This window comes from Artemia sp. Qi Xiang Cuo, chromosome 16, assembly GCF_049724085.1.
Source record: "Artemia sp. Qi Xiang Cuo chromosome 16, ASM4972408v1, whole genome shotgun sequence".
In the NCBI taxonomy this organism is placed as follows: Eukaryota; Metazoa; Arthropoda; class Branchiopoda; order Anostraca; family Artemiidae; genus Artemia; species Artemia sp. Qi Xiang Cuo.
The window spans coordinates 11,638,931-11,664,907 of NC_142809.1; the positions used below are offsets into that span (position 1 = coordinate 11,638,931).

At 35.6% G+C, this 25,977-nt stretch overlaps 1 protein-coding gene across 2 annotated transcripts in view; it reads left to right on the top strand.

Moving 5' to 3' along the window:
- Cdk7 (Cyclin-dependent kinase 7) overlaps positions 1 to 25,977 on the top strand; it is a 121,891-nt gene that overhangs the window by 88,857 nt on the left and 7,057 nt on the right. For both annotated transcript variants that reach the window (XM_089102694.1, XM_089102695.1), the window contains 4 exons: positions 81 to 253; positions 3,502 to 3,629; positions 13,035 to 13,212; positions 16,864 to 17,036. In XM_089102694.1, the coding sequence (XP_088958820.1) occupies positions 81 to 253; positions 3,502 to 3,629; positions 13,035 to 13,212; positions 16,864 to 17,036 (652 nt within the window). The remainder of the gene's footprint in view (positions 1 to 80; positions 254 to 3,501; positions 3,630 to 13,034; positions 13,213 to 16,863; positions 17,037 to 25,977) is intronic.

The following is a 25,977-nucleotide window of genomic DNA, read 5'->3' on the forward strand; positions in this document are numbered from 1 at the left end:
AATAAGTTCAAACAGAGAGTGTCCACGGGGATGGTCCTTGGGTCTCATGAGGATATATATGTATATATGTTTTATTTCAGATGTCTTTGGGTACAAATCAAACATATCATTGGTTTTTGACTTCATGGACACGGATTTGGAGAATATAGTCAAGGATCAGAACATCGTCTTGACTCAAGGTCATATTAAAGCTTATACTCTCATGACTCTTCTAGGATTGGAATATTTACATAGGAATTGGGTATTGCACAGAGTAAGTCAATATTATCGTAGCATTCGCTCCATTGAGGACTTGTAAAACGTTATTTTTCATATCATGGTCATCAATTTCTCTCCATAATATAATGTGTCTTTTATCTGCCGGCTGCCATATTCCCCACACTACCTTATTACTGGATCGCAACTCTTGGGGTGTTTCCAAAGATCTTGGAATATCAGTCCTGGGCTTGGGGTCTTGGGAAAAGTATATATATATATATATATATATATATATATATATATATATATATATATATATATATATATATATATATATATATATATATATATATATATATATATATATATATATATCAAACATTCCCCCCATCATGTGCATTGCTGTTTATTATTATTGTGTAATACCATTATATTTTTTTTTTCAAATCTTAGGATTTTTATAAAGTTAATTTTTAGGTATTGTTAAAGTCTAATCGGCAACCATGTCTTAATATCGTTTTTTGTCATCTGTTATAGATAAACTATATTCTTCAAACTTGTAGATAAACTATAGTGTTATATAATAAACTGAATAACATATTTTACAATAATTTTGTGTAAGCTATGTTATTATATTGTATATTATTCATGTTATTTTAGTAATTCATGATTCTAATTTAATATTCCATATTCATTTCTCAAGACAATCAAAAGTTCTCATAATTTTCAAAATGCGTGCCTATATTTGATATTAAATATATTGATTGCGTTCCTTGTTTTTCAATTTCTAGGGAGAACCTTGACCATGGTCGTATCCAGGATCTACCTTCAGGGGGGGAGGGGGTATGTAGCCTATTCTCGGGGAGGGGGTGGCTTACAAAAGTAAACTTTAAAAAACGCATCAAAATTTGTTTATATGCATTTTGGTTACGTTTTTACGAGTCAGACAAAGATTTCGGGGGGGGGGGAGGGGTGGGTACGGCCTTTCCTTCGACGGGAATTTGGAACTTCAATGGGACAAAAAGGCTTTTTGCCAGACAATGAATAAAAAACTCTAAAAAAAAATATTGTTGTTTATTACCGTTGCATTTTTTTCGAACCTTGGGATTTTTTGCATATGAATATTTAGGTATTGTTAAATTCTCAATGGCAACCCTGTCGTAATAGTATGTTTCATCTTCTTTTATCTATGAGCTATAGTCAGTTATCGGAAGGTTTTGGTGCTATTGAGAGTTGTTGGTAGGTGTCTCTCTGAAAACATCTAATTTGGAACATAATTTCTTAAACCATAAGGTTCTTTTCACATTGACTTTCCGCGTTTTTTTTTTTTTTTTTTTTTTTTTTTTTTTTTTTTTTCGGCACTTTCCTTGAATATATTATTTCTTTTCGCGCTGAAGAAGAGAGGCGGTTGTCCTCTCAAAATATTCGCTCTATTTGTTTATTCAGTTTTCTCGTTTGGCCTTAAAAACCCCATTTTAGAGCGTTTCCTTTTCTTATACTAATTTGGAACTTAAAAACTAGATGGCAATGTTGTATTTATAAGAATTATAAATTAAGGAATCACTAAGGAATAGTGATTCCTTATCACTATCATAGTATCAAGTAGTCTACCTGGTTTACTAAAAATATATGCCCATAAACAAAATCCTTAAAAATAAAGATCAACATCATGAAATGTCGAAAAGTATTTTAGCTTTTGAGCAGTAAATAATTTTTTGAAGCAAATTTATGTGATTCCATATTCCTTGGCCAATCGATACTTATTTTTTAAGGAATTACAAAGGAAAAGGGATGCATTTCGGGCAATTGAAACGTTTTTGCCTAGACTTTTGGGGTATTATGCTATCCTATTCTTTATACAACCTCGCATTCGTAGGAAATAAATCAAGATTTAGGGAAGGGGAGTATCTGAGGGCTCTTTGTGATCTTTGTGATCACACTTTGTGATCGTTGTGTATCTGAGTATCATTGTGATAGAAAAAGCCTGCAATGAAAATAAATATAATTTTAATATTTATGAATATCAAAATCCTTATTCTCTAATTGTAAAATCCTTATTTGTGAGAGAGAGAAATTCATTTTTATGAAACACCAATATTCACAAAAAAATCATATCAAAAAGACCTACCACGTGAAAATCTATACGGATCTGTTTGTGGCAGGACTCAATATTTTACTCACATACTACATTAATATTGAAAAAAAAAGAAAAAAAAGAAGAAAAATGCAATTTTATAAATAAATAAAAAATAAACCTCATGGGAATCACGAATCAATGCTTACAGAAGATAGAAGACATACAATCCATAAAAATCCTTATTCTATCAATCTGTCCTTATTGAAATTCAAAATCATGTTCTTAGGTGCCTTTAACTCGTACATTACCCTTTTAATGTTCAGTGGACCATATTTTAGCTCAATGCTATCATAATTTCTATAAGATTTTCATTATTTCTTTTGACTTCTATGATATGAGCACGCTATTGCTGTGATAGTGTTGATATATCAATATGATTGATATCAAATTATACATTCATGAATTTATCAATTTATAAATCATTGCTATGGTTGATATCAATATATCAGTATTAATACCTGTATATCATTATTGATATCAATATATGGGTACTGATATCAATAGAATGACTCCGTGATATTGATGTTAGTATATCTGTTGATTTAGTGGTTCATGTAACTTTTATTGTTTTATATCTGAGAGATCCCAATTCGTATTCATTGTTACTCTCAAAATATCATTCATTGTTAATTAGTAACATCAAATGTAAGTCTTATATATACAAACCTAAAAAGTTAAACTTTAGCGTAAAGAGCTAGGTTTTGACGAGAGTGCATCTCCATCATATGCGGAGTAATTTTTATTCGTTTTAAGCTTTAATGTTGCTTCTTACTTTCAGTTGAAAAAAACTTACTTTCAGTTGTTTTTTTGTTTAATATTTTAAAAGGAATAATGACAAATACAAGCATTTCAGCAACGAGTGATAGGAAGGTTAATGCCAACATTAAATAAGATTATAAAAGTTGAATGTGGAAACTTGGAAAAAGTATATGGAAGCTGAAAGTATAATCACAAACCTTGGAAGTATCAAGAGTGAAAAGGAAATTTTTAACGAAAAGTCTCTTGTAGAAGTGAATAATATATTCAGTGAGAATGCCTCTCAGGAAATTTAAGTAGTGGGGGTCTTTGGATCCCATGAGGGCCCTATCCCTTTGAATCCTGGTCCCGTTTTTTTAATTTTATTTATGTAGAAATGTGTATTAGTTAACCTAAATTTTTTTTCTTAGGACTTGAAGCCCAATAACTTACTAGTGAATGCGAAAGGAATATTGAAGATTGGTGATTTTGGTTTAGGACGGTTTTTTGGATCGCCAAATCGAGTTTACACGAATCAAGTGGTGACCAGATGGTACAGGTAAATAAATGTATAAAAAGGATATTCCTGCTTGCAAGATAGTAGCTCAAACATTCCGCAAGAATATTATAAGAATATATTAGGTTGACGTTACAATCTGATGGCACTTGCATTAACAAGGGGAAGGGCTGGAAGTTCACCCCGCCCACTAAAAGACCAAAACTGCTGAATACTAAAAGTTCTTGTCGCAGAAAGATTTTTTTTTTAACTTTATCCCGTCCTTTTCGGAAACTTGTTTAAAGGATTAACGTCCCCCTCTCTCTTGGGCACTGTTGAAGCATTAACTCTTCAGGTATTTTGACAACAGTAAACTGAGACGGACATAGTGAAACAAATACACCGGCATAGTCATAAATAAGGCAAATATAATATTACTATAAATAATGCAATATAAATAAATAAATTATTAAATAAGTATTAAATACATATTTGTAATATTAATTTAAATAAATATTTCATTATCAAATAAATACAATTAAATATAAAGTTATGATAACAATACAAATAAATATAGTAGGCCTATAATTAAATGAAAAATCATATTGTGAATTAAATAAAATAAATATTAATTATAAATAAATAAAAATTCTGGATATAAATGTGTTCATTTTGTAAAATAAAGTATGTTATAGTCACAGAAACTGATATAGAAAAAAAGCTGTGATGTGCTGTTTGTTGTAGTATTTGTGATATAACGACTACATGGATATCTTGTTAGGTTGGACCAGGGGGTCTCTTCATTTCCTATAGTTTTCGAAGATTGTCTCTCGCTCACTAACTTGCTTGCTCTTATACCAGTAGATAAACAAGAATTGAAGCCAAGATGTTGCAACCCGAGAGAGAAATTATCGTATTCCCTTAGAAACCAAAATTTCGGAGATCTCCTGCCGTTTAGTAAAATTTTTCGGTCTTCCAAATGGTGTGTGTTCTTTGGCAACAGGAAATTCAACTTTATCCTAAGTGACATGTCAAGATTTTTCCTGCAGGGTTAGACTTTTAAGTTATGCAAGTTGCCCATTGTTAACATATTTTTGAAACACACTGTTAACATATTTTTGAAAGTTTATGACCCTGGTTGTCCAATTTTATTGAAATCAAACACCAGAAAGTTTTTTGGAATTTGAGAAGAACTTTAATGTCAACTTTGGTCGAAATCAAACTCCAGAAAAAATATTATTTTGTATTTGCACACAAGTTGTAATAGCTTTCAAAAAAGGTTTTAGATTAGAAAACATTTTTATTTCATGATTGAAAACTAAAAGTCGAAGGAGTGATGAAAAAAATTAGGAAACTTTTCAACAACTAAAACTAAAAGTTGCAGATGTGGCTATTTCGAGCCCCCCCCCCCCTCTGAGTTCAACAGATCTAAGAAAAAATGTGCTGTTTTTTTAGGGGCTTAAGGGACATGAGCTCAAGTTGATAGTACAACTATGAGCAAAATGAAGAATGGAGAAAGCAAAAGAAGAATAAGAAAAAGGCTTTTCTTTTTTTTCAAAACGCCCACGTTGTAATTGAAAAGAGATCTTAAGCCGAACGAAAGGGAAGTGACAGCATTGGCTTACCACCAGATCCCTGTCAATATTCAGTGAGTGAAGGAAAAAGATAAGTGGCCCTAAATATGTCGCGAAAAAGTTGCGCAGACATGTTAGGCGCTCTGCTCGTCTAGACTGCTGCGAAATAAGTTTCAAAAGAAACCTTAGTGTCGAGCTGGCCTCTCCAACAAGAGCGAAAATACTCAAAGCGATTAAGGCCCTGAAGAACTACAAAGCCCCAGGCAAAGATGGTCTCACCTCCCCCCCTGAAATATGGAAACTGTACCCCGAGATCACTGCGGAAGAGCTCCATGGTATCCTAGAAGAAGTATGGAGGACCGACACTTTCCCAAAGGGTTAGAAGACATCAATTATTCTCCCATTCCAAGCCGGCTTCCATCCTGGTACAAGCTGCACTGACAATATTTTTGCACTCCAAATCATTATCTAGCAGTTTGAAAGGTTTAATTTACCTCTTATTCTGATATTTCTGGACTTTGTTGCCACATTCGACTCGATCACTCGCCAAAAACCTCAGATAATTCTACAAAATAACGGAATGCCCCTGAAATTTGTCAGAACTGCTTAAAACATACTATGAGGGGTCAGTGAGCCGAGTTCGAGTTTACGGAGATGGTATTGAAAAGCTCCGAGTTGAATTTGGAGTAAAACAGGGCTAAGTCCTGTTTTCAGCTCTGCTCAACTATTTTATTGATTGAGAATGCTCTATCTTCTTATCCAGGAGTTCACATTGGCCAGATTGTTTTACTTGAAGACATTGACTACCCTGATGATGTCGGAATCCTCTCAGACCCAGAGAAAGCCCAAACTATATTTGATGATGCGGTGACTTAGGCAGATCGCATTGGCTTAAAAGTCAGGGCAGGGAAGACAAAATTTATGACAATAAACTACGCTGATCCTCTTTCACTAACTGCAAATCAAGTAAAGTTGGATTAGGTCTACAGCTTCACATACCTTGGCTCCCAGCTTTGTACTGATGGATCTTCAGAACCAAAATTCAACAGCGATTGCAGACAGCACGGGCAATCTTTGCCCTCAAAAAATCATTGTGTGATCGGCATGAAATTAGTCTACGCACTAAAGTTCGAGTTTACCTGCCTTTGGTTCGAACAATTCTTCTTTATGGATGCAAAACTTGGTCATTGAAGCGACTACATGAAAATGCACTGAAGGTGTTTGAGCATAGCTGTCTGCTTATTATCCTAGGATACACCTACGTGATCTCACATCAGACGGTTAAATTAGTTCTTGAACCTATTGGGGTTCAGATAGTTCAGACACAGATAGACAATCCAGTGCCTCCCGCTTGCGGAGCAGCTGGTAGCAGACTGCAGACAGTCCAAACAGGTCTTGAAGATCCTTGTTCCCGGGCAAGGTGGAAACGCCTGTTTCCCGTCACAAGTACAAAGTACATATTGTAATTTTAGCCCCGTATTTAAAAGGATTCCATTGGAATAGATCCATTATAGAGCAAACTTTTGTCATCAAACAAATCGAAGAACGATATTTGGAATTTGGTAAAAACCTATACCAACTGTTCATCGATTTTAAGCAAAGCTTTGACCTGATCCGCCAACATGGTCTCTGGCATATCTTAGCTCACTACGGTCCCTTTGATATCATCGATATAATTAGGAGTGTACGAAAATTATAAAATCATGGTGCAGACTAATGAAGGACTTACTGAAGAGTTTACAACCTCTGCAGGTGTTCTCCCAGAACGCCTCCCCTCATCCACTCTTTTTTGCCTCTTCTTAAATAGTATACTGGCACTTGTCCATAATAGCACGGGGATAGTCTTGGGAGGATACCTTTTTGATCTTCTTCCATAATTTGATGGCATTAATCGTCAGAATGAAAAAATAGAGGAGCTCCAAGACAGTGCAAATATTATCGACGACGCAGCTAGTTCCTTTGGAATGAAGATAAAGCCAGAAAGACAAAGGCGATGAGAGTATTACGGCACGCGAAGACTTATCCTCCCCTCACCATAGTCACTATTCGGAGCGAGGAAACCGAATGGGTCGACCAGTTTTTTTACCTAGGAAGTGTGCTGATACCGACGAATGACTCTTCAAAAGACATCAAACGATGCCTGGCTCTTGCCTCTGCTTCAAACTACTGCGCTCTATTTGGAAAAATAAATATCTGCCCTTAAAACTGAAGATTCGACTTTTTGATGCCTTAGTGGTTTCAGTTGCAACGTATGGATCAGAGACATGGACTCTAAAAGCCGATGACAAGCGCTGACTGGCGGTATTTGAAACTAAGTCGCTCCGAAAGCTCACTTTTAATTATCCTTGACATAATTAAAATAGTTTGCGTTTCCATGATCATAATTGCGGAAATACCACTTGGTGCTGGAAACTAAACGTATAAAGATGTTGTCGTATCCCTCCCCCCCCGAAAAAAAAACCCCGTTTTCATTGTTTTGTACGTTGGAGGGTCTTAAACGTTCTCAGAAAAGGATTCCTATATTTCTAAATTTTAGTTTTCTTCATCGAAATAAAATTTATGACTTACACTTCATGAATGCCGCCATATTAGCCATTTAGCCTACAAATAAAATTGTCGTGTCGACCAAAGAGTAATATATAGAGGTATAGAGGTAACTCATAAGAGTGGGAACTGACGTTTTTGTCGACAAAAAAAAACACCATCTAGCGTTTGGCAGCACTTGGCATTTGTTTAGTGTAATACTAAGAACACAATGATTCTATCAGTGCAATTGGTAAAATCAGGGCAGTAATAAATGTTTGATCTCAGTTTTTGATAGAAAAAGGATTAGAGAGTTTGAAAAAAATGCTAAGCGTCGCCAAACATTAGATGGCATTGAGGTGTCTCACGTGATTTTTTTTGTTCTTTTTTAGACAATGCAAAATCTATGTATATATTTTGTTCTCTATATATAGAACAAAAATAGTATTTTGCGCTTTTTGTGAAAAGTTATTTATTGAAGGATTAACAAATAAAATGTTGCAAAATTATAGCGTATGGCTGAATCAAAGAAGTAATCATGGGGGAGGAGGGGTTGCTTTGGACCATTTCACCCCTGTCATCCTGATTTCTCGGGCATAGTCTTAAATTTAAGACCATACAAAATGTTTGTATATATTTTTGCTCTCTATATAGAGAGCAAAAATTAAGTTTTGACTTTTTATGGGAATGGTTTTTGATGGAGAATATCAATGATAAAATGCGCAAAAGGAAAAATAAGATTTTTCAGCTTATCATAGAAACATTAATTGCTGGAGGATTACAAAATTGCAAAAGTTTACAAAAATATAAATGACAGTTCATAGGTGAATCAGGAACGTGTAAGAGTCAAGGGGTGGCTTTCACCTACCTTGCCTTACAGAATATCTAAATTACCAGTACATCACCCTCCCTCCTTAACTTAGATAAACCTGAAAAATTTATTTAATCAGATTTTTGACTTTACGGCAAATAAAAACAAGAAAGTCCCTTTCTCGTTTAAGAAAGCTTGCTTTTGATTTTTTAATGCATAAAAGTTATATCTAGAAATATGAATGCAGTGATATTAACACTAAGTTTATTACAAGCTGAATAAGGACATACAACATAGAAGGCTACTTGATAACACGCACCTCAAGATAGACAATATAAGTATTGATCTTCTTCTCTTGGCCCTTTGTGTATTTTCTTTTTCCTTATGTGCATTTTCTTTTGTATTTCCTCCTTTTGCTGTAATTCCTTTGTGCACTGTTTTATTCGTCGTTCTAACCAGTTATTTTATTGACCAGCATTTCTTGTACTAAATGTGTTGACTGGCAATTGCCACTTCGGACTTTTTTTCCTCCTTTTTTTGGTGCGTCAACCAATGGCCACGCTGAGCAGCCAATGGCCACTTCGGACTTTTGTTGTTGCTTTTTCTGTTTTTATTGTAAATTTATATACTCGCGCGAGCGTGACGGTATCGAAGCTAATGAGCCTATTATATTCGTTTCTATTAATGGTAAAGGTAAGGTAAAAAATACGGCATTGGACTTTACACTCCCTACTGGCCGTGCTGATCTCCGTTTCTTGGCCCTTCAGCCAGGAAGTGCAATGGGGAGGCTGGGGCCCAACCATCCTGTGCTTTCGCACACCCTTCCTGTTTACCTTCCCCAGATTTCTCCAGGTACCCATTTAAAGCTGGGTGGACTCTGGCTGAGCTTACAGAGTCACGCCACTGACCCCCGTCCCAAACCAAATAATTTGGATACACTAGGATTCGAACCCTCGCCCTCTCCGACAAAGAATCTTATATCCAGAGCACCAATCCACTTGCCTAGGACGGCTTCTATCCATTCTATTAGGAATCTATTCACGAATAGAATTCATTCTATTAATGAATTGGAACTATAACATTTTTATTTAGCCTTAAACTTTATTTACTCAACACGCCTCCTCTTTCCTTTCCTTTCCTTCCCTTTTTTTCTTTATAGGGATTTGTTTTGATTTGTCAGCCCCTTCCCTCCCTGGAATCTTGAGATTTTTAGGATTTATTGGAGCATCTTATGTTCTCTCGCTCTCTTCCTCCATCTCTGTGTCTCTCTCCCTCTCCTTCCCGTCCTCTCTACCTCTCCTTCGGTCTCTATCTCTCTTCCTCCCCCTTATGCTCTCTGCCTTTCTCCCTCTCATTCTCTTCTCTCCCTTCTTTCTCTTATTCATGATAACATAAGCTATTGAAGCAAATCCAGATATCAGGGTGAATTTGGAGATATTTTCATTACTGAGCTACGATCGAATTAGGTGAAAATACCACTCGATGCCTTTTTTATGATCTTTCCGAATATACTACTACTACTATACTACTAACAGCTCACTGCAGCACAAAGCCGCCTGAGGCTAACACAGCTACCCACGCTCCTCCTCCATCCTAATCTATTCAAAGCCTCCCTTTTTACACCCGCCCAAGAAGTTCCCATGTTCTGTAAATCTTTCTTTATGACGTCCTACCACCCCAGACGACGACGACCTGCTTTCTGTTCAGCCCTAGACGGTTTGCCAAAAAGAACAATCTTCGGCAATCTATCATCCTTCATCCGCAGAACGTGCCCTAGCCATCTCAACCTTTCTTTCATTATAGCCCTAGAAAGCGGGATTGAAGCACACATTTTGTATAGCCTACTGTTTGAAATACGGCCTGTCAGCCGGGTACCCAAAACAATCCATAGGAAATTTCTCTGGAAAACATCTAGCAAATCTTAATCCGCTTTTTGGAACGCCAATGCTTCAGAACCATATTTGACCACTATCATAACTTTAGCTTCCAATATTCTAATCTTGGTTTGCACACTTATATGCCTAATAATCCAAACTTTTTTAGCTGTGAAAAAACACCCTGAGCCTTGCCTATTCTACTTTTAACATCTTCACGGGTCCCACCATTTTTACTTATAATACTACAAAGGTAAGTGAAGCTGTCCACCTGATAAATCTTTTCGTTACCCACGTCACCTTTTCATCTTCACTTATTCCTAACCTTAGTGACTTAGTCTTCTTAACATTAATTTTCAAACCAATTCTAGCACCCTGAACTTACAAAACCTCTAAAACTTCATTCATTTTGCTTACACTTTCATCTAGGATGCTTAAATCATCAGAATAATCCAAGTCCAGGTGACTTTTTCCTCCCCATTTGATTCCGTGGTCTCCCATTGCCTTTCCTGTGCTCCTTAAAACAAAGTCCATCAAAATAATCCATATAAAGGGGAATAGAACACAACCGTGCTTAACTCCTGTTTTAATACAAAACCAGCTGCTAACCTCATTTCCTACCTTAACCGCAGCAGTGTTATTCTCGTAGATAGCACTAATCACTTTAATGTATTTGTCTGGTATACCATACAAGGATAAAACCTTTACTAAATCTCTTCTATCAACAGAATTGAACGCTTGCTCATAATCTATGAAACTGAAAACTCAGGCACTTCTCAATTATTAGCCTAAGAGCGAAAATTTGGTCAACACATCCTCTACCTTTTCTAAGACCGCACTGTTCTTCTCTTAAAACTTTGTCTACGGTATCTCTCAGTCTAAAAAGTATCATATTACTAAGTAATCTACTACCTACAGAGACCAGACTAATGCTTCGATAATTGCCACACTCAGTTTTATCACCTTGCTTATAAAGTGGCTTAATTAAGGTTTTCCTTTTTCAAAAACCATATTCATAATCTTCAGTAACCTATTTCTAACCTCAGAGCCACCATATTTAAGAAACTTATTTACCACCCTATCAGCACCTGGAGCCTTATTATTTTTTGATCCTTTTAGTACTGTCACTAATTCTTCCTCACAAAATAATTCTTTCCTCACATCCAAGGTATCGCAAACTTTTCCAGTTCCCTCTATATCTTTTCCTGCAACTCTATCTCAGTTTAGAAAATTCTCAAAATGTTCGGCCCATCTCTCTTTAGGTTTTTCCTTATCGCTAATTGCTGCCCCAATCCTATCTTTAACTGGGCCAAGTCCGGATTGACTACTCTATCTCAATTCATTAACATGCCAGCACAATATTTACTATTATGTCGTCTAGCCGCATCTTCCAGGTCCTCGGCAATTTTATCCATGGCCTCCACCTCACACCTCCTTAGTTCATATTTTAATGCTTTCTTCACTTTCTTTCCATTCCTTTTGTTTTCATATGATGTATTAATCATATAGTTATTGTACAAGTCATTTCTCCTTTCTATTAAATATAAAGCTTTTTCACTAATATTCTTAGCTGCAGTCCTAGCTTTTTTCCCTAAGACACCTGCACAAACTTCACAAATAATTTTTCTAAAATTATTCCACCCATCTTCCACATTATCAAATTTCAAACTCTCAAGTTTAGTATTCAACTGCTCCTGGAAAGTTTCTCTCAAATTCTCATCCTGGAGTCTACCAACATCATAACTTCCCGGGAGGTAGTTACCCTTCCGATGTTTCAGCTTTAAAGTAACCCTTGACACTACTAGATGGTGATCTTTACTTTTAACATCAATAACGGCACTCCTATATACATTAGTATCTTGTATTGATCCTGCCGGTCTTCGGTTTACAATACCTTAATCAATAAGATTTGCTGTCTTACCATCACGTGAATACCATGTTAACTTATGAGCCATTTTATGACCAAACACCGTATTGGTTATAACTAGATTGTTATACCTACAAAATTGCAAAAGTCTGTATCCATTACTGTTTTCTTTTCCTACACCAAATTTACCTAAGCTAGGGTACCATCTATCCCTATTTCTACCGACCTGGGTGTTAAAATCTCACAGTAATAGCATCATATTTCTACCTGGGACACTGTCTATTTGCTCCTGTAACTGTAAGTAAAATTTATCTGAGTCACTAGTATCTCCGTCAGTCGGTTCTACAGGGGCGTATACTACTATAACTGATACCCTAAACTTTTTAGTCATAAAATGAGTAATTAGTATTTTATTATTAATACCATCCCAGCCTAAACAAGACTTAGCAGCTTCCTTATTCATCATATGATATGTTTTCCATGTATTTTCCGGAATCAATGCCTGAGGATTATATAATTAAAGCAAAATGGAATTATAATCAAATAGTAAGTTTTTTACCAATATTTTAACCCTTTTCTATAGCAAAAATTTTTATTTAATTATATTTATATAATTTTTAAGGGTCCATAAAGGGATTAAAGTTGAATTTAATAGTTGAATAAAGTTGAAATTCTACGTAATGCGGGACTTTTTTTTTGCCAAAGAAATAATGTCTGCTCTTCTTGAATAGGCCTACTAGTGACAAATTCCCCGTGTATTATTATTTTAAATTTTTTTTTAAGTTAATACATATATGTGTCTGGTGTATTTATTTTTAGAGCGCCGGAATTACTACTTGGTGCCAAAATATACGATGGAGGTGTGGATGTTTGGGCAGTTGGCTGTATCCTTGCCGAGCTTTTACTGAGGGTACCCTTTTTGCAAGGAGATTCGGATCTTGATCAACTCAACAAGATTTTTCAGTGTTTTGGAACACCAACTGATAAAACATGGCCGGTAATATCTATATTTACCTTATTATTTACCTTATTATCACCATGACAGGTAATATCTATATTTACCTTATTATCACCATGGCCAGTAATATCTATATTACAACTGATAAAACATGGCCGGTAATATGTCTATATTTATCTTATTATTTACCTTGTTATCACCATGGCCGGTAATATATATATTACAACTGATAAAACATGGCCGGTAATATAATTTTAAAATACTTAATATAGCATTTATATGCATACATACCGAACGTAATTTATATTAATCAGGGTTGCCACCACGGTCAGTTCCTAAAGTGCTAAAATTGCCCAAATTTGCGTGCTACACAGCGATGTTTGGGGCTACAGTCAAAAAATTTACTATAATAGTGCTAAAATAGCACTTTCTTGCTACTGGTGGCAACCTTGAGCACGTGCTATAGGTGGCAACCCTAACAATAAATTACATAATAATTCAATAAACGATAAATAGTAGCAACTAGAACTTCAGTACCAAAGCCCCGTTGAGTGTTGCCGCAACTGTGACCCATGGGTCACAGTTGCGAACCAGACGAGCAATATATTTATTGCTTTTATTGCCCCACAAATTTATTACCCCACGGGCAATAAATTTGTATACTCCCACATCAGGTTTGCAGATGAGTTGTGATTATTGTAGGTTATAATAATAATAATATATTGAAAACCCGTCGTATACAATAAATATACAATGACAGAGTATACAAAAATGCGAAAGGAGGAAACAAAAAGAAAACATACTAAAAAGTAACAACAAAAGCAACAACTTCTTGAATAGTATACAAAATAGTACGAAAAGAGGAAACAGAAAGATAATATACTCAAAAATTTACAACAGAAACAACTTCTTCGAAAATAGCAACAAGAACAACAACTTCTGAAAGAAAAAAAAAGAGAAACAAAAGGGAAAATTAAACAAGCAAACTTGCCCACTCGTGCTTTTTTTGCCGGTTTTGTTTTTTGCCGACTAATAAGTGTCTCAACAGTTAGATTTGTGTCTGCTAGGTTGTAGCGCCGAATCAGAAAACTATTTTTTGTCCAAGGTGGCAATTTTAGTAGGTACTTGGCAAAACGGAAAAATAAAGAGCGGATTTTAGACTTTTCACGGTTTGCCAATAATTTCCAGAAAGGGGTCACATATAATATATGCGACAGAGCGGTAGCGTTGTAAATACTTGCCAGTAGTTTGTTCTTCACTAGGTTTCAGCTATAAGTGATGAAACTTACATAGTCTCTATTTATGTAATTGTAAAAATATTGATTTTATTTTAAATATTTTTTTAATTACAAAAGCACGTAGATGTGACAAATTCCTGATATTAATAACATAAGCTAGAAGAGTGTTATAGAAAAATGTAGTTTTTCGTAAAAAATTGATTTTATTTTTAAAATGATTTCTTTTTAATTACAAAAGGTTTTTAACCACATCAATTTAATTTAAAATGAGCCATTAAACAACTCTTTACGATGTTCCACTGCCAAGCTAACTAAGGAGGAAAAAAAGAAAGCAAACTAGATGCCGTATTTGTAGAATATCGTGGTTTCAGCCACTTTTCATGATTTTCAAGCCAATATATTTCCCTTGTTGTTCAAGCCAAGGGACGGTAAGTTTCCTACATAGGGGTTTCTGACAAGACGGTTCTAATAGTGTACTTCTTGTTTTGATCTGACTTTATATTTAGGAGTTATGGGTTGTTATATTTTTGGGTACACGTGATCGTCTGTTACTAGGCTGCTAGCTACCACTGCAACCCGGATTATTTGTAAGGTGAAAGTGTAATCAGAGAACTTCTGAAATAAGTTTTGTGCATGAAGTAAAATCGTCAAACTCTGTATCCTTATTGTTTTTATGTTTACCTGTATTAAGACCGTGTGCTATTTACTGTGGTTAATGAACATTTTCGAGACCGTTCGTTGTGTGAACTTTTATTTCTTAGTGTACTGCTCATTTTCGGGTATAAAAAAGTGCATGTCTTCTTGCTTACTTTTTGCGGCATTAAGCGTATAAAATATAGTAAACATTAAAATCGAAATTCTAAAAAAAAGTCAGAAGTTCTTTTTCGAAATCAGGATTTCTGGTATTAATTCCGAAAAATTTATGATAGATACGAAAATGGTAACATGAATATATCAGTATTCAAAGAAATTTGATTTCTAAAGAGTCAAACTTCGAAGGTAGGGCGTTTTATTTAAACAAAATGTAGAGAATTTGGTAACTCAAAACTTCAAAATTGAAAAAAAGTCTCAAGAGAATTCTATTTATGGAAAACAAATATAAGCTTCTGATCTTAGAAGATCAAGATCTCTCAACATGTGTAGGAAAAAAAATTCTACCTTGTCTAGAAAAAACGTTATCTCTAGGATGTCCAGGAAATCGATGGAAGTTGACAACTTATAAAGTTATTTTTTAGTCTACGATTCATTTTCGGATATAGAAAAGAACATTTCTTCCTGGTAACTTTTCGTTGGCAGTAAACTTCTAAAATATAATAAATAAATAAATTAGAAATTTTAGTGGCAAAAAATTAGAACTTCTTTTTCGAAACCAGAATTTCCGGTATTATTTCCCGAAATTTTTTTGAGAGATACGAAAATTTTGCCTAGGTTTAGAAGAGATGACTGAAGTTCTATCATTATTTAAAGTCAAATGATTTTCTAAAAGTTAAGCCTTGAAACTAGGGTATTTTATCTAATAAAATTTAAATAATTCACAATAAAAATTTCAAAATAGATAAATTCACTCAACAAATTTTATTATTGTAAAACCAGTCTCAGGCCCAGTTCTTAGAAGATCAAATTTCAAAGCCAAATTGTTTGATTTTGAGAATTTTTTATTTAACATCTTTAAATTTCTTTGGGGCACACAATTTATATAGGTTTCATTACATTTTTATTAAAATCTGTTAAAATTACCCTCTCTGAATTGAGAATATAAGAAATATAAGAATATAAAAAAGTTTGGCTTGTCGCCAAGTTTCAAAGCCGAACTGCTTGATTCTAGAAATTTTAAGATTTAATTTCTATAAATTACATTAAGGGGGCGCATTACTTAAAAATAATATTGGATTCCATATTAAAAATGTATCTGAAATTGTCCTTTATGGATTTAGAGTAAAAGAAGGATTTGGCTTATTGCCAAGTTTCAAATATCGATTGTTTGATGTAAGATTTTTTTTTTAACCTCTTTCAATGTCTTTAGGGACATACGCTGCTTGCAAGCTACATTAAATTTAGTTGAGGTTGTACTTTAAGGGGGCGTATTACTTAAAAATAATATTGGATTTCATATTAAAAATTTATCTGAAATTGTCCTTTATGGATTTAGAGTAAAAGAAGGATTTGGCTTATTGCCAAGTTTCAAATATCGATTGTTTGATGTAAGATTTTTTTTTAACCTCTTTCAATGTCTTTAGGGACATACGCTGCTTGCAAGCTACATTAAATTTAGTTGAGGTTGTACTTTAAGGGGGCGCATTACTTAAAAATAATATTGGATTACATATTAAATATTTATCTGAAATTGTCCTTTATGGATTTAGAGTAAAAGAAGGATTTGGCTTATTGCCAAGTTTCAAATATCGATTGTTTGATGTTAGATTTTTTTTTTAACCTCTTTCAATGTCTTTAGGGACATACGCTGCTTGCAAGCTACATTAAATTTACTGAGGTTGTACCAGTTCCCTTAGCCTCCATCTTCTCAGCCGCTCCTGATGATCAGCTATATATTTTGTCAAAGCTTCTTTCTGTGAATCCATCAAATAGGTGTACTGCTTTAGAAGCCCTAAAGCTGCCTTATTTCTCGTATGTATTGGTTTCTTTTGAATTTAAAGATAATCACTAGTGTTATTTTAAAACTATTTAACTTAACTTAACAAGGGTGGAAATTGGCGCTAGTATCGACAAAGATAATCACTAGTGAGGTATGGCGCTTAGCATCTCTTAGTATATTATTAATATATCGTATTATTAAAATTAGTGTAATTAACAAAATTAGTATAGCAATAAGTGTCTGATCTGTGTTTCAGAAAATAACACCATTATAAAGCTTGAATTAAAAACGAAACAAAAAACTTAAAACGAAAGTTATAAAATTTACCCTCTCTATAAAGTTAAAAAAGATTTGATAGGTTTTTTTGTTTAAGGCCAGGAGCAAACTGTATGGACAATTTATAAGAGTGGATACTGGCAACAGTGTCGACAAACAAAAATTACCTGTGCCATCTAGGATTTAGTGTCTCCTGCCGCTTTGGCAATGTAATAATAAGAAAAAATTAGAAGATGGAGGCTAAGTTCCCATAGCCTCCATCTTCTCAGCTGCTCCTGATGAACAAATCTACATTTTGTCAAAGCTTCTTTCTGTGAATCCATCAAATAGGTGTACTGCTTTAGAAGCCCTAAAGATGCCTTATTTCTCGTATGTATTGGTTTCTTTTGAATTTTATCGCGCTTAAGTTTTTCGTTTGAAAGATTCTACTGTCATACTTTTATTTTATATAATTTTATTCGCCATTTAAGTGTTACTTTTTTTATTTTCTATATTTCTTACGACCATTTTATTTTATATAATTATTTTATTATTGCTTATAATTCCTTATTGTGGTTGTATTCTAAGCAATGTATCTTAAGATCTTTAAAAACTATGTAGAAGACAGACCAATTATCAGAGGACTGTCATTTCAAATTATAAACTGTGATTTTTCCCGCGCCCCGTATTGCCAATCGGAGTATCAATCAACTGTTCTACCACAGGTGGGAAAAATAAACAGGAACCGAAAATGGAGGTTTTAAATTGAAAAAATATCCTTTTTTTTGGAAATGTATCGGCGTTTTAAGACCTAAGAGTCTGAAAAAAATCATTTTAAACTATAGATCCGCAGATACAAATACCTGTTAAAACTTAAACTGAAAACGAACAGAAATTAAACAAGCAATCATAGCCAAAAAAAAACATCCAACAAGTAATAATATTAATGAATAAATAAATCTTAAAGCTAGTAATGCTTAAATTGAATATGCAAATCAAGCTTAAAACAAAGAAAAATATTTTGTTATTGAAGCATAAATCAAACTCAAAACGAACAGAAATTAAATAAACAATCAATGCAAACAAATATGCAATAGATACTAATGTAAATTAATAAATAAATCTTAAAACGAGTGAAACATAAATTGAATATGCAAATCAAGCTTGAAACGAACAAAAAGCACTACAAACATGAGTTTCGGTATCGTCTCCTTCTCTCACTGTAAAAGTCTAAAACCTACTGCGTCATTGGCGCTTTACTGAAAACTACATGTGTCTTGAATAGTCTTGGAAAGTATAAACAAAATCAAATTGAATATTTGATATATAATGGTATTAATTGTTGATAGACCCATCAGTTCAAAATTTTATTTCACCGTAATTTTGTTTTCATTTTCAATGCTGTAAGGACTGGAGAAGAAAATATTTGTAATATAATTCGTTTTCAGTGAAGCACCAATGACATTAAGAAAGGGGGCAGTATCCAAACTCTTGTTTGTAGTGAAAATATATTCTTCTTGAACAATCTTAGAAAAAACTAATAAATGAAACTGAATATTTGATGTATAATGATTATTAATTGCTGAAAGCTCATCAGTTTAAAATTTTACTGTAATTTAAATGTTTATTTTCAATATTAAGTACAGAAGAAAGTATTTGTAATATAATTCGTATTCAGTTTCAGTTTGAATACAAGGATAACTAGAACTTTCAATTTAAAATCAAATGAACCCCTTATGAAGTTTGTACGACCTCTCCTTACATAAAAACCTTATATGCCCTGGGCAATAATTTAAAACACTTCCCCCGGGCTCTGGAGGTTTGTGTCAACTTTGGAGTTTTTATTATCTGATGTTTGAGCTATTTTTAACAAAATGGCTATCTCAACATTTTATCGGATGAGTTTGGAGAAAAAACAGCGTGGGGGGGGGGGACTAATTGCCTTTTGATCTCTTTTGACTCTTTAAAAATGAGCTAGAACTTTCAATTTTCAATCAAATGAGCCCTCTCTGAAGTTTATACGAGTATCCCTTCTATACGGACCATATATGCTCCTAAAGCATAACTTACAACGCCTTTCCCCGGGCCCTGAGGGGTTGTGTCGACCGAGGAGTCTTAATATCTGATGTTTAAACAATTTTTAGCAGAATGGTCATCTCAAAATTTTTATCGGATGGGTTTGGGGAAAAAAGGCGTGGGGCGAGGGGCTAGTTGACTCGCTATATCTTTTGACTCTGATAAAGTAAACTAGAACTTTTAATTTCCAATCAAATGAGCCCTCCCTGAGGTTTATGCACATATCCCTTCCATAAGAACCATATTTTCTCCCAGGGCATAACTTACAACGCCTACCCGTGGGCCCTGTGGGGTTGTGACGAAACCGGGTTTTTCATTATCTGACCTTTGAACTAGTTTTAACAAAAAGGTCATCTAAAAAATTTATCGGATGGGTTTAGGGAAAAAAGGCGTGCAGGGGAGAGGGGCTAGTTTCCCTCCGATCACTTTTGACTCTTAAAAAGTGAACTTTAACTTTCAATTTACGAGCATCCCTTCCATAAGAACCATATATACCCCCAGGGCACAACTTATAACGCCTGCCCCCGGGCCATGGGGGGTTGTGTCAACACCAGAGTTTTGTTATCTGACCTTTTAACTATTTTTTAAAAAAATAGCTATCTCAAAATTTTCATCTAATACATTTGGAGAAAATGGCGGGGGGGGGGGGGCTAGTTACCCTCCGATCTTTTTTGACTCTCAAAAAATGAGCAAGAACTTTCACTTTGCAAACAAATGAGCCCTCTCTGAAGTTTATACGAGCATTCTTTCCATAAGAACCACATATGCCCCAAGATCATAACTTTCAACACCTGCCCCCAGGCCCTGGGGGCTGTGTTGACACTGGACATTTTCTTATCTGACTTGAACTATTTTTAACAAATTTCTATCTCAAAATTTTTATTTGATGCATTTGGGAAAAAAGGGCGGGAGGGGGGCTAGCTACCCTCCGATCACTTTTGACTGTCAAAAAGTGAGCAAGAACTTTCACTTTCCAAACAAATTAGCCCTCTCTGAAGTATATACGAGCATCCCTTCCATAAGGATCACATATGCCCCAGGCCATAACTTACAACGCCTGTCTCCGGGCCCTGGGAGCTGTGTCGACACCGGAGTTTTTGTTATCTGACTTGAACTATTTTTTATAAAAATTTCTATCTCAAAATTTTTATTTGATGCATTTGGGAAAAAAGGGCGGGGAGGGGCTAGCTGCCCTCCGATCACTTTTAACTCTTAAAAAGTGAACTAGAAATTTTAATTTCCAATCAAATGAGCCCTCTCTGAAGTTTATACGAGCATCCCTTCTATAAGAACCAGATTTGCCCCCAGGGCATAACTTACAACACCTGCCCCTGGGCTCTGGAGGGTTGTATCGACCCCGGCGCTTTTGTTATATGATCTTTGAACTATTTTTAACAAAATGTCTATCTCAAAATTTTTTTGTGATGCATTTGGGGAAAAGAGGGCGTGGTAGGTTAGTTGCCCTCAGATTTCTTCTGACTCTGCAAAGAGAACTAGGACTTTTAATTTTTAATCAAATGAGCCCTCTCTGAAGTTTATATGAGCATCCCTTCTATAAGAACCATATTTGCCCCCAGGGCATAAATTACAACGCCTGCCCCCGGGCCCGGGGGTTGTGTAGATCCCGAAGTTTTTATTATAAGATCTTTGAACTATTTTTAACAAAATGGCTTCCTTAAAATTTTTATCTGATGTATTTGGGGAAAAAAGGGCGTGAGAAGGGGGGGGTAGCTGCCCTTTGATCACTTTTGACTGCTAAAAAGTGAACTAGAACTTTCAATTTCCAATCAAATGAGCCTTCTCTGAAGTTTATACGCGTATCCCTTCCATAAGAACCTTATGTGCCCCTAGGGTATAACTTACAACGCCTGCCCCTTGGCCCTAGGGGGTTGTGTCGACATCAAGGTTTTGTTATTTGACCTTTGAACTATTTTTAACAAAATGGTTATCTCAAAAGTTTTATCTGATGCTTTTGGGGAAAAAGGGCGTTAAGGAACTAGTTGCCCTCCAATCTCTTGACGCTGAAAAAGTGAACTAGAACTTTTGATTTCCAATTAAATGAGCCCTATCTGAAGTTTATACGAGCCTCCCTTCTATAAAGATCATATTTGCCCCCAGGGCATAACTTACAACACCTGCCTCCCGCCCCTCGGGGGTTGTGTCCGCCCCGAAGTTTTTGTTATATGATCTTTGAACTATTTCTATCAAAATGTCTATCTCAAAATTTTTATCTAATGCCTTTGGGGAAAAGAGGGCGTGGGGGGGGGGGTTTGCCCTTCGATCTCTTAAGAACCATATTTGCCTTAGGGCATAACTTAAAACGCCTACCCCTCGGCCCTGGGGGTTGTGTTGACCCCGGAGTTTTTGTTAAATGATCTTTCAACTATTTTTAACAAAATGGCTACCTCAAAATTTTTGTCTGATGTATTTGGGGAAAAGGGGTGTGGGGGGCTAGCTGCCCTTTGATCACTTTTGACTTTGAAAAAGTGAATTAGAACATTTACTTTTCAAACAATTGAGCCCTCTCTGAAGTTCATACGAAAATCCCTTCTATAAGAAACATATTTATTCCCAGGGTATAACTCACAACTTATACTCCAGGCCCTGGGGGGTTGTTTCGACATCGGAGTTTTGTTATCTGACCTTTGAACTATATTTAACAAAATGGCTATCTCAAAATTTTTATCTGATTTTTTGGGAAAATAGCGTGGAGGGGGGGTCTAGTTGCCCTCCGATCTCTTTTGACTCTGGAAAAGTGAACTAGAACTTTAGTTTACGATCAAACGAGCCCTCTCTGAAGTTTATACGAGCATCCCTTCTATAAGAACCATATTTTCCCCCAGGGCATAACTTACAACGCCTGTCCCCGAGCCCTGGGTGGTTGTGTTGACATCGGAATTTTGTTATCTGACCTTTGAACTATTTCCAACAAAAGTCTATCTTAAAATTTTAATCTGATGCATTTGGGGAAAAGAGGGTGTGGGGGGAGGGAGTTGGTTGCCCTCCGATCTCTTTTAACTCTGAAAAAGTGAACTAGAACTTTTAATTTCCAATCAACTGAGTCGTCTCTGAAGTTTATACGAGTATCTCTTCGAAAGAACCATAGTTGCCCCTCAGGACATAACTTAGAACGCCTGCCCCTAGACCTTTAGGGTTTTTTTTAACCCTGAAGTTTTTGTAGTTTATGATCTTTGAACTATTTATAACAAAGTGACTACCTCAAAATTTTTATCTGATGTATTTGGGGAAAAGGGCGTGGGAGGGGGAGGTTAGCTGCCCTTCGATCGCTTTTGACTCTTAAAAAGTGAACTAGAACTTTCAATTTCCAATCAAATGAACCCTATCTGAAGTTTTGGGGCCCTCTCTGATGAGCATCCCTTCTATAAGAGCATCCTTCTATAAGAACCATAGCATCCCTTCTATAAGAACCCTTCTATAAGAACCATCGAGCATCCCTTCTATAAGAACCATATATGCCCCCAGGGCATAACTTACAACTTATGCCCCGGGCCACATGGGTGGTTGTTTCAACATCGGAGTTTTGTTATCTGACCTTTGAACTATTTTTAACAAAATGGCTATCTGAAAAATTTATCTGTCTTTTGGGGGAAAAAGGCGAGGGGGGGGGCTAATTGTCCTCCAATCTCTTTTGACTGAAATAGTGAACTAGAACTTTCAAGTTCCAATCAAGTGAGCTTTATCTGAAGTTTATACGAGCATCCCTTCTATAAGAACCATATTTTCCCACAGGGCATAACTTACAACGCCTGCCCCGGGCCCTGGGCGGTTGTGTTGACATCGGAGTTTTGTTATCTGGCCTTTGAACTATTTTTAACAAAATAGCTATCTCAAAATTTTTATCTGATTTTTTGGGAAAATAGGGTGAGGGGGGGGGCTAGTTGCCCTCCGATCTCTTTTGACTAAGGAAAAGTGAACTAGAACTTTCAATTTCCAATCAAATGAGCTTTATCTGAAGTTTATACGAGCATCCCTTCTATAAGAACCATATTTTCCCCGAGGGCATAACTTACAACGCCTGTCCCCGAGCCCTGGGCGGTTGTGTTGACATCGGAATTTTGTTATCTGACCTTTGAGCTATTTTCAACAAAATGTCTATCTCAAAATTTTCATCCGATGCATTTGACGAAAAGTGGGTATGAGGGGGTGGGGGTTAGTTGCCCTCCGATCTCTTTTAACTCTGAAAAAGTGAACTAGAACTTTTAATTTCCAATCAACTGAGTCGTCTCTGAAGTTTATACGAGTATCTCTTCGAAAGAACTATATTTGCTCCCAGGGCATAACTTACAACGCCTGCCCCTAGACCCTGAAGGTTTGTGTCGACCCCGGAGTTTTTGTTATATGATCTTTGAACTATTTTTAACAAAATGGCTACCTCAAAATTTTATGTGATGTATTTGGGGAAAAAGGGCATGGGAGGGCTATATGCTTTTCGATCACTTTTAACTCTTAAAAAGTGAACTAGAACTTTCAATTTCCAATCAAATGAGCCCTATAGGAAGTTTATACGAGCATCCTTTCTATAAGAACCATATATGCCCCTAGGGCATAACTTACAACCCCTGCCCCGGGGTGGTTGTGTCGACGTCGGAATTTTGTCATCTGACCTTTGAACTATTTTTAACAAAATAGCTCTCTCAAAATTTTAATCTGATGCATCTGGGGAAACAAAGGCGGGGGGGGGGGTTAGTTGCCCTCCTATCTCTTTTGACTCTGAAAAAATAAACTAGAACTTTTAACTTCCAATCAAATGAGCCCTATCTGAAGTTTATACGAGCATCCCTTCTATAAGAACCATATTTGCCCACAGGGCATAACTTACAACGCCCGCTCCTGGGCCCTGGGGGGGTTGTTTCGACCCAGGAGTTTTTTTTCTATATGATGTTTGAACTATTTTTAACAAAATCGCTACGTCAAAGTTTTTATCGGATGTATTAGGGAAAAAAGGGCGTGGGGGGGCTAGTTGCCCTCTGATCACTTTCGACTCTTTAAAAGTGCGCTAGAAATCTCAATTTCCAATCGAATGAGCCCCTTTTGAAGTTTATACGACGACCCCTTCCATATGAAGTGCCTCTGGGAAAAAATAAATAAATAATAAAACATAGGATCGTATGGCCTTTACTACAGGCAACGCTATAGGGTTTGCCCTGATTTTCACACTTCTGAGGTAATTGCCATAAACCATTTTCTAATAGGTTAGGAGGGTCGAAGTTTAATGGTATATACACAAAAAATTCTCATATTTATTTACATATTTGTATACATAAATTTGCATATACATAATTAATATATATATATATATATATATATATATATATATATATATATATATATATATATATATATATATATATATATATATATATATATATATATATATATATATATATATATATATATATATATATATATATATATATATATAGACAAATAAATAGTGATATGCATAAATACACATATATGATAAATTTATATCATGTTTAAAAAATATATATAAAAAACTTCATTTTATAAAGGAGAAGGAGAATTCATAAATAAATTTTCAGAAGACATGTAGGATTATTTTAAGGGTTCTAGGTGTTTACCCCCCCCCCCGATGATTAACCCCCTCCCCCCGGAAAATACCCCCCCTCCCTATGATTAACCCCCTCCCCCCGGAAAATACCCCCGGGGGTTTAATGGTTGTCTGAAGTTTATACAAGCATCCCTTCTATAAGAACCATATTTGCCCCCAGGCATAACTTACAACGCCCGCCCCTGGGCCCTGGGCGGTTGTTTCGGCCCCGGAGTTTTTTCTATATGATGGTAAAGTATTTGGACAGTTTGAAGTCAGAAAACAATTCTTTCTAGGTATATGGCCACTAAAAAATTACAGAAGAATAGAGAGGTATCTGGAAATTTTGTTAACTAAAAAAAAAAAAAAGAAAGAAAATCCCAGTATAAAGTAAATGTTATGTTTCATTTAAGTGTTTTTTCCAAGTGTTAATTTTTTTTTTCACTGACCTAGGTTAATATAGTGTTTCATTTAAGTGTTTTATGATGGTCGCTGATCAAAGTTAATGTTATTTGTGCCTTTCATTTATGTTATTTTACTGTGTTTATGGCCGTTATTTGGCTTTGGCATGCAGACCCGCTATACTTTATCCCCCTCCTAATGTGCAAACCTATAGCCCAAATTTATTTCGAAAGTAACGAAGAAACTAACGAAAAAACCGGTCTGTTCTCGAATTTTACGCAGCGTAAACTTGAGTTAGTGACGCATAATACACAAGTACCAAAATTCCACCCCCTACTGAAATAAAAAAATAAAATAAAATTCTCAAATTTGGAAAGCCTTATTTTCCACGGGGGGGGGGGTATTTTTCACGAAGGGGGGGTAAACGCCGGCCACCTGTTTTAAGACAGGATAAAGATCCTCCAGAGCCGTTGACTGTGCACGTGGCATCGGATCTACGTTTCAGTTACTGGCTCTTTTTCCAGGGACAGCTAGCAAGATTGTCGCCCAGCCTGGTGGTGCTGGGAAGCGAGCCACAGGTCCAGCATTGCAAAGTGGAGCATCAATTTACTCAGCTGCCACAGGGTGTTTATTGGAAAACCATTCATGTATATATATATATATATATA